The sequence below is a fragment of the Orbicella franksi genome, chromosome 8 (genome assembly GCF_964199315.1).
Source record: "Orbicella franksi chromosome 8, jaOrbFran1.1, whole genome shotgun sequence".
Classification (NCBI taxonomy): domain Eukaryota; kingdom Metazoa; phylum Cnidaria; class Anthozoa; order Scleractinia; family Merulinidae; genus Orbicella; species Orbicella franksi.
In genome coordinates this window covers 15,442,398-15,452,380 of record NC_138152.1, presented here as the reverse complement: position 1 = coordinate 15,452,380, position 9,983 = coordinate 15,442,398, and the positions used below count along the sequence as shown (strand labels likewise).

The 9,983-nt window shown below is 39.5% G+C and overlaps 2 protein-coding genes across 3 annotated transcripts in view; one reads left to right on the top strand and one right to left on the bottom strand.

Moving 5' to 3' along the window:
- Nucleotides 1-1,309: 1,309 nt before the first annotated feature.
- LOC145494840 (prolyl endopeptidase-like) lies at nucleotides 1,310-6,139 on the bottom strand. 2 transcript variants are annotated; one of them, XM_081474417.1, is made up of 3 exons: nucleotides 5,816-6,139; nucleotides 2,647-2,716; nucleotides 1,310-2,513 (listed from the first exon to the last, which is right to left on the bottom strand). In XM_081474417.1, the coding sequence occupies exons 1-3, from the start codon at nucleotides 6,016-6,018 to the stop codon at nucleotides 2,424-2,426; spliced, it is 363 nt and encodes a 120-aa protein (XP_081330543.1). In that variant the 5' UTR covers nucleotides 6,019-6,139; the 3' UTR covers nucleotides 1,310-2,423. The 2 variants fall into 2 exon arrangements, with proteins under 2 accessions (XP_081330543.1, XP_081330544.1); XM_081474418.1 differs by lacking the exons at nucleotides 1,310-2,513; nucleotides 2,647-2,716 and adding an exon at nucleotides 4,017-4,799.
- Nucleotides 6,140-6,938: 799 nt separating this feature from the next.
- The window catches only part of LOC145494721 (uncharacterized), a 120,181-nt gene continuing 117,136 nt past the window's right edge, over nucleotides 6,939-9,983 (top strand). Inside the window, exon 1 of the mRNA XM_081474286.1 lies at nucleotides 6,939-7,002. The gene's annotated coding sequence lies outside the window, so the exon portion shown is untranslated. The remainder of the gene's footprint in view (nucleotides 7,003-9,983) is intronic.

Here is a 9,983-nt window from a genome sequence, read left to right as displayed (position 1 = left end):
CGAAATTAGTAACACGGGTTATTTAGCGTTGACACAGCAGAGGAAACGAAAGCAAAAACCCACGTTTTCAGACAACGCGAAATGAGCTTCACTCACGTCGGGCCCGAACGCAGAACGTCAACTTGTTTCCCGCCAGTCATGCGCAGTGGACCTTTTGGCTTTTCCCTGATCTTGTGGCGTTCCCGTCGCCGTCCGCGTTGTCTTTGCTTAAGGTCCCTAATGATTAGAAGGAAGAAACGTTAGGGCCGCGTCTCGGGATGGCTTCGCGAGGTTTTCATCCCGGCGAGTTTCGTCCCAGGAAAAAGAAAACAGAATGAAGCTAGAATATTAATTTGCAACTTTTTCAACAAAATAAGCCGTGCGTAAATATAAATATGAAACAAGAATGAACGCTAGATATAAAACTAGAAAATTTTATCATGACGACTGAAAAATCTTAGCGTGGCAGTTTTTAGCAGCGCGCATTTTCTACTTTTCGGTATTGACACAAAACTTTTCCCACATATATGACGCCCCAGAAAAATTAAAGCTTTTGAAATCCCCTCATTACCTTGCCACAATTTTCTTGATATTGAAACAACCGCACTAACCTTCTCAGCACAACCTCTCGTCATGTTCTTCTGGCTGCTTCTCATCTTCGTTCAACTCATCTTCTCCTCTGATCTCTCTAATGTCTCTCTGAGCTACCGCTCCTTCGTCACCCTCTAACAATTTTGAAACCAACAATGCAACTATCCCGCCGATGACGACAAGCACAGCACTCCGCAAAATTTCTTTGCCAGGAAACATCACTAAGGAGTTCCGACCGCACCCAGAACTCGTTTTCAAAGTGAATGTAGCTTGATTGAAGCAGTTAATGCCTTTAACGGTCTACTGATTCCTCTAGGGCAACAAAATAGTAAAGTAAATTTTCTAATTTCAAAGGTAAGGAGCAATTGTTCATTTCAGTTTGAATCGCAGGATTCCGAAACTAAAGCCTTTCCTTGTCAATCGCTAGTATTGTGTCTGCACTAGGCGCAAGCTACAAGCTTGTCTGCTCTTGAGGTAAACTTTTGCCCGAAGATATCGCTCGCCCGAAAATATCGCATCGTCCCGACTAGCAGCCCCTGGGTCTCCGAGGATGGGTTTCTTCTCACTTAGGCGGCATAAAATCAATACCATCGAAGTTTCCTTTCCTCTGTTGTTGCTTACGACACTAACCACAATAATTTGTGCCCTTCGGCAAAATTTGTGACATTTATTTAACTGCTGCAAGTAAGGGGGATTTGCATATATCCCATGATGCATTGCACACACCTCCCCCCCCCCCGGGTATACTTTCAATAATGGTCTATACTGGGAGGCTCCGCCCGAAAGGGGTACTGTTGTCTAGCTTCAGGTACATATAACGGTAAGGATTTATCAAGTTGAGGTATATGAAAGGGTACAGGGAAAATCTGTCATATAGTTATTCTAAAGGGCCTTTAATTAAAATTTTTCGAACAGATGCACCTTAAGGCTGTACTGATTTAGTTTACTAGGCATGTTACAAAACTACGCACAAAGAAAACAGTTAGATATGACATTTACAAAACTCAACTTTGAAACTGTCCGTGACAACTACTGACACACTTCAGTGTTCCAAACTAGGAATTGTGGTAATTCAGGTAAATCTTTTGTCTAATGTTTAAAGTGCATATGAATTGAAAAATAATTGGTACTTATTTGAAAGGCTTTTCAAAATAAAGAAGAATGGCGTTTCTCTTTTTGGAATATCTTCTTTTGTTCTACGGATATTTTTGTACTATGTAAATGAGGAAAGTCATGATGTCATAAGCAGTTCCACTTAAACAGTACAACACTGAATCAAGAATATCTCTGGAAATATTGGTGTGGTGTTCTTCAAACGTGGCGCCAGAAATGTATGTTACAAAAGAAACAAAATGACATCCATTGTATTGTTGCCATTTCAACACTCTTGGCTCCAGTCTCTGTCTTTCAAAAACTAAATGTTCCCATTTTCAACCCTTTAAAGTTGGACATAGGGTCCTGCTCAGAACACACAAGGTGCCCATATTGTCTTACACTTCTCATTAGATTGTTGGGAGTGGATGATCCTTAGTTAAGGTAAAAACTGGGAATTCCAGTTTTAATTGAAACAGGCCTAGAGGCAAAACTATTGTCATGGCAATGACACACATGCAATGACACAATAAGAGTCATTTTGTTTCTTTTGTGATGTACATTTCTGATGCCAAGTTAGAAGAACACTGCTCTAGTATTTCTGGTGATATCCTTGATTCAGTGTTGTTCTGTTTTAGTGGAACTGCAAGTATGACATCATCACTTTCCTCATTTGTGTAATACAAAACGTAAATATCTCTAGAACGAAAGAAGATATTCCAAAAAGAGAAACACCACTCTTCTTTACTTTGAAAAGCCTTTCAAATAAGCAGCAAGCATTTTTCACTTCCTATGCATTTTAAAGTACTAAAATGCTGGCTGTAGTAATGTCTCTCTTGTGCTGAATATCCCTAGAATCAAAACAGAAAACATCAATGAACAACAGATCAAGGAAGCTTCATGTTTCCTTATTTTAAAGAGTTAATGAAAAGAAAGAAAAACCTATATGACTTGTCCATGATCTTTACAAATTATGTATATCACCTCGAAAGGGTGTCTGTGGTTCCTTAAAAAGGTCAGTCTGGTAGCAATTGAGTAGGTATTTCTCGCGAAGCTGAGTCAGAAGATATCACAATTAGGGATACGGATCTATTGCCACTCGAAAATCCTCCATGTCCTCCATTTTTAAACACCGCTGATCACAGCTGTTTCATTTTTTCACACCTGCAATCCATGAATATTTTGACTTCCATTCAAGGTTTCTCCGTTTTCAAACAACCAATTGCAAAAACTCAAATTAATTCTAAAATCCTATGTCCCCAGAGCCCTTTGTTCTTGTGTCAAGGCCCCGCCAGCTAAGAGAAGTGAAAAGGGTTATGAGGATGAGAATGACATGGTGTAGTCAGCAGGAGAAATACTGTCAAATTTTCTTCTCAACATTCTCACCATCTGCCTACAACAGCAACCCTCAGTTGTAGACAAGTTTATGAAGAATTGAGCCTTTGGCAACTCAATTCCACTTATTAGAAGATTTTGAGTTCTTCTCCCGTGGTGGGGGGTGGAAGATGCTGTGTTGTGTTCCCCACTAGGGAGCATTCCTGTATCGTGAGTCCAGTGAGTCAATGAGCCATGAGTCAAGTTATGGATCAGGTCAGCAGTTTCATTTGGAGCCTTTCCAAGATGGCGGGGAAGCATGCAGTGTGCAATCTTCTGATATCCACAGTGTTCATTGCTTTTGTCCTTGAAATTTTGCTTGCTTATCGCAGTTTGTGCCCTAAATTTTTTTGTGCAGTTGTTTTGTTTTCCAATGTTCATCTGCCCACAGTAACACAAATTGGGAGCTTGAAAGATACTAGAAGGCAAGGAAGGGCAAGCAACCACAGTGTAAAAAATGCAACACTGTTGTAAATGATGGCAGTCTAAGTAGCTCGTGGAATGTGGTCACCACTGCACATCAACTCCAAAGGGGAGACGTGTTTAATTCAATCAAAATTTTACTTTTGTTGAAATGGTATTTGCTGCCAGTGCACCCCAGTTGGCAGCTCCATTGAAGCACCCAAGCAAATCAACATAAGTGAGGTGCTATTGCAAGTACTTGAGCACAAAGAGTTTGAACTGATCAGCAACCTTGGTCTACCGTTCTTATGGTCATAATGCCAGTGTCTTTTTACCTCTTTGCATGGTATTTTGAACAACATGGCCGTGCAAGTCAGCCAATTAGATTGCGAGTTTTATAAAACCCTTATTGGTATATTGTTATGTGGGTCTTGCTCCTTGGGTCTTGCATTCACTTCTCAGCGCTCATCTGAAATATGCTGTATTGATGAATTTATGAATCAGTATGTTGTTTTAAGTTTTGTTGTACTCCTCCTAATCTGCATTGCAAAACAGATTTCTGTTGTTGATGATTGGTTTCACATCCTTTACATGTGGAAAACATTACTGTTTTGCAAGCTTGCATTTACATTTTAACATGCCTGGCATGCTATGCAGTAGGCATATCTTAAATGATAGTAAACATTTGCATTATTTCCAATGAATAAATTAACATTTTTATCAAGGTTGAAGTTGTGTAATGTTATTTTGTGCTGCTTTTTGGTTATCCGACAACGTTCACTAACTCGGATATGTTTCTATTGTCTTGATGACATCATTCACATTGATGGCATCATACCATGGATGGAGGGATAAAGTAGGCCTAGGGGAGTGGCTTTTGACACAAAAAAAGGTGGAAATAGAACTACAGTAAATGTATGGCATTTTTGGTGGATTTTGACGATGCATGTTTTGGGGAAGTGGCTTTTGACAAACATCCATTACAAAAATTATTTTTGTCTTGACGTTCAGTTCTATTGCATTGGCTGCCATATTGGATATTGATCTTATGACCTGTGTCATTAATGTATTCAGAAATTTGCTCCAGCGACAGTAGTAAACCCTTATCGGCTACACATGACATGTTGTTTATTGGTGCCTGCTTAGGTTCCAAAGGTTCTACACTAGGTTTAAAGTTGGCAAACAGTATATTTTCTACCATATCAGGTGATATTCCGGTCAGTAGGTCTCTTGTACGAGATCAGTTGTGATCAAGCGATGGCTGTCACCCATCTTTTCCGATCCATTTCACCAAGAAAATTCCAAGGTCTTTTGCTGTGAGTAACGTCCTTTGAATAATTTCAACCCCTGAACTTGTTCGTCTATTAAAATGAATTCGAGAAACAAAAATCATTGCACAGCGAACCACCAAATTCACAGTCAGTACTTACTCCAATTTTTGCCGCGTCCGCCATTTTGAATTTTGAAAACCGCTGACCTGACTCATAACTTGACTTATGGCTCATTGACTCATGACTCATTGACTCATTGACTCGTGTTTCCCGAATCCCCTACTAGGGGACTGGGGCCAAGCCCACGGCCACATTGCGTTGCCTCTATAAATGTAACAGCTTTATGTACAATTGTACAAAAGATATCTGGAGTACATGTATTTACATGTATACATTGAAATAGTATATCATCAAAACTTGTGTAGAACCGTAAGTTTTCTATGCTTCTGAATAGGCCACGTTTGGTATATCAATATTCTAACATGGCTCCAAGGCTTTCAGGACAAACTTCTATATTTGGTTGTGTTTTCTCTGTACAGTTTTGTATCCAAGTCTAGTTTTGGGAACTGAGAGACAAAAGAAACCTATTAAATTTTAGATTTTGTCATGAAAGCCTCAGAACCATGTTTGTTAGAATTTTGATATATCGAACGTGGCCTATTCAGGGCTGTCATTAAGGACCGTGACACGAACAGTAACATCTTCCACGGATGAGTATGTTTGTTTGATGGGCCCTTGATGCTGCGGGTGGATTTGCCAGATGTTGACACAATTTGCCCAGAAAACGACAAGTTAATTACGGGTGCGAAGAACAACGAAACAGGTAGCTCAAAACTTAATGACAGCCTGGTCTGAATAAGGCCATTACAAGAAGCCAAGTAACAATTAGGTTTTTGTGTTAAGCGCGCATGTACAGAGTACATGTATTTGTCGAATCCACTGACTACGAGTACCACCTGAAGGACATTGGCGAGTTCAATTTCTTGCGTTTATGAAATCAGATCAAAGTTAAGTTACATCAGGTAGACCGACCAAAGCCAATACAGGATCGAACGGAACATCTCCTTCTCGCGGCGTGCTGACCGGCAAAAATTAATTCATCTCACCTGGTTTTGAAGTTTTCTCGTGTTTCACAGTCAGTTAGGTAAGGCATTGTTATGGCATTTTGTTGTTCTACAAAAGCCTCGGTTTCTTTCGAGTCTGGACCTTCCAACCAAACATAAGGATCAGAAATCTTCGGGCCATGATAGTCAGTTATAGCGCTTTCATCTCGACGAACCTTTGGGTAGGAGAAACGTTCAGGCGCCATTTTGAGTCTTATGTGTGGAGGACTGGGCCGACCGCGAAAGATTGGTACGACTGAATGACATCATCAGTGTGCTGAAAATAACACGCGCTGTGTACAAAAAACATTGCAATCATGAGCAACCCACGCTCAATTTTCACAGATTTTTATTGGCCGCTCTTTAAACATGATGGTTGATGTAGAAAGACAAATGTAAAAAGGACAAACAAAACAACAAATAGCAATAATATTGAATGACACAAGGAACTTTGTTTTGAAAAGCGCAGCCTACGCTGCAGTCAGCAAAATAGCTAACGACGCAAATATTGAATAATGTTGGGTCGTTAAAAGCATTACTCCTCAATTTCAATTTGTTTACCCTTATAAAACCATGACCTAAGCTAAAAAAACGTCGCTGACAAGTTTCGAGCAATGATCTCACTGCTTTATTAAGACTTCTTATGAAAGGATCTGAAAGGTCAGCAAAAAAAATATTTTTTCAATTATAAACAACCATGAATAAATCTCATTTCAATGAATTGGTTACTTGTAGAGTACTGGGAGATTTTCTGAGAAATCTCTCTGATTTGGACTCTGAAAGCAACATACTATCCAGACTGAAACTTGTTTTCTTTTTTTAATTTCCTATTTTTCAGATCATTTTAAACTTATCTCTAAGTGAGTAGCCGGGGTATACCCCTGACTCTGACATCATTTGCCCTTGGCATACCTGACCAAAATGCTGACACGAGCGTTTTTTGTGCAATTTTCAACTACTCGGCGTCGGAGCTGCACTGCAAGTTATAGAGCTGTGGAAAAGAACCTCCGATCTACAAGTGAAAAGGTAGTTTTCTGTTTTCATTTTGCAGTTTTTTCTTTTTCTTTTTTATGCGTTCACTGTTTACTTTATTTTTTTTATTGATTTTTGCTAACTTAAATTAGTGATTTAAAACAACTGTGGATTAAGAAGGGCTGAGTGAAAGCCGCGGAAAGGAAAAGTTCTGCAAGGTAAGTAAAACTTCATACCTTAGAAAACTTTCCAGGTTTGGTAAAGTAGTTTGGACGCAGAAGGGGAACGGAGGGAAATTTCCTATGCATGCTACTGGCATTGCAAAACAGAATTAACCTACGTGCAAAAATTTCGACGTCTTGTTATGCTGACTAATTGAACCGTTACTCTGGCCGTCACGTAACGCTTCCCTGAGGGAAAGACATGCATAAGGCCATTCAGTATATCAATCCATAATTCCAAAAATTAATATCTTTATTTACTTGTAGAATAGCTCAAGGCTTATCAAAGCAAGAGCGCTTAACGTTATTTAGGTAAATCCAGAATACTCTGGAGCGGTTTGAACTCAAAACACAACTGACGTGATTGATCCCTTGAAATGTTATTTCCGGTCACAAGACCGTGTGGGTCACGCTTGAGTCTTCGCTGATACAACGTTGTAACCAAAAATACATCAAAACAAGTTCTTGTATGATTTGATTCAACAGTTATTTATGTTATTTCTCCCCACAAACCACCCAGAATACCGCAGGCATCAATCTGCTGGTGTCCTGCTGGCTTGCAAGCACGTAATGCAATAAATGATAGCTAAATGATAAATTATTTCAGTAGCATCAGTCAATACCACTCTGGTGAACAGGAAAGTCACAGTAAATATACAACTGGGCGCACAATTTTAATTACATGGCAATGAAAGGAGTCCTTTGGATTTCATTTACAGTCGTGTCTAATACACTCAAAGAGAGTCGCCTAGTATCTGTGTACAGACGAGTCGGCTTAGCAGATAGATTCCGTAGAATCCGCAGCTGAATCTGTTATTCACGATGTAACCGTTCGTGTTCTCGGTCCCGTCGACTACAGATTTAGTAGACACGACGCATTTGGGTGTATTGGACAGCCCTCTAGATCTCAAGACTACACCTTGGCCGTATTTAACTAGGAAGACGATTTTGTGGTTTAAGCAGTGGCTGGCCACAGTATTTTCCAACAGGTATTCGTTGACGGAACGTCACAATATTGGTATCGCGCTCAATCATCGATGAAAATGTGGTAGCATTAGTGATCTTCATGGCGAAATAGAGATGAAAATAGAGTACCGCAGTGCTAGCACAGCAAGCTCAAAACTAGCTCGTTGACACCCATTTTTCTTTGCAAATTCTGTGAAGAGAAACAACCATCTTAAATGGTCGAAATTACCGGTTCTGACCACCTCCCCCCCCCCCCCGCCCGATCCTAATCACGCTGATAACAATTCTACGATAAAAGGCGGTTTTAAGTTATATATAAGCTCTTCAAGTTAAATATAAGGGGGTTTTAACTGATAGGTTGCTTTGTTGCTATGGTATCCTGCTACATAAAAGAGATAATCAATATCGGGACTTGTGTGAGACCACTGCCATTTATATATCATCATCTGACCAAGACTGGTAGCAATGACCTATAGAAGAATAAGTACTGGAAAGAACAGGAATCTGTTATCGGATGGTCCTTTTAATATAACTGTGTCCAAAATCTTTTGTTCTTATTATTTTATTTGTTTACATTATTTGATTTCATTGTTTTCAATCTTTTGATTTGTATGACGTTCTCGAGGCATTTTGGGTGGCGGTATAACTATCTACGATGGACTTTTTTTGAGAAGGCTGAAGCTATACGACTCAACCTTTTACCGAGGTCTTCACCGCCTTCAAGGGAAGCGTTCACTCAAGTTCATACGTATCAGCATAGCTGTGTGTAGGGATTTTGTGAGTTGAAGAATGGACTTGATAGGAAAAACTGACACAGTTCCGGTACGGTGTTTGACATGTTCCCATAAAATCTCTAGAACATGTAAGCCCTTCTAAACAATTTTCTATGGAAGGTTCATCATTAAAGCGATACCTTTTCTGTCAAGAATATTAGATATAAAGGGTGAGGGTTTAGCCTAGCCAGGACTTGAGTCTTCCCCGCCAGTACGTTACAGATTTGATTCTTACTCATTAGTATACTAATGCAAATGCTGCAATCTTATTGGCTGAGCTACTAGTATCCTATCAGGCAACAATTAGACCCGTAGCCCTTGCGGGCTACGGGTCAATAGCCCATGAGGCGAAGCTGAATGGGCTATTGAACCGTGGCCCTTGAGGGCGAAGGGTCTAATTGTTTTAGTATCACACAACTAGTCGGAAAGAAAAGACAATAATAAAGTTAGCAAATGCAAGTTGAAGAAATATTTATTTGGGAAGAGCGTCGCGCTCGATTGCGCCAATTTCGCTACCCGAGGACTATTACTGATGGACCTCTAGTAGCGTAGCCAGTTAAAATGCAGGATTTGCATTAGTCCACTAGTTGGGTGATACTAATAATTAGAGTTAAGTAGTGTCGGTCGTCCATGAAATGCGACGTTTTTATCGTTTTTCCGATTTTTTTTTTTTAGATGCAATGAATAATTAAAGTCCTGAGAAGACTAAAAGAAGGACATAAACGGTTTCTTGACTTTACAAACTCGCAGTTATTGAAAAACTGGTGCGCGTTCGTAAACAACTGAAATTTTAACAAGGACAATTCTATTCATGCGATTTTGTTTAAGCGTAACTAGTTCAATAATGCGTCGAAAAATATTTGGAAACCATTTTTTGCGTTAATTTTAGTTAGAACTGAATTCTACTATAACGATTAGGTTATTCGCTCTCCGGCGATTTCTATTTAAGGAGATAGTTGATTCGGTTTTCGGCCTCATCAACTATCACCTCATAGAAATCTCGACTCATAATCTAATTGTTAATTAGTGTTTTGTTTGTCAAAACGTCGATATGAACCATCTAGCCATAGATATAGGGTTTGAAGATTCTGATTGTTAAATTATGGCAGAGGTTGGGTTTAGTCGAATAAATTCTGGCCAAATTGCTGACATGTGAGCTAACTTACGAATTACATGATGACATAAGCTGTATCTCAAACGGTTGAGTTATGACGCCACCTTTTTACACCTAAATAACCA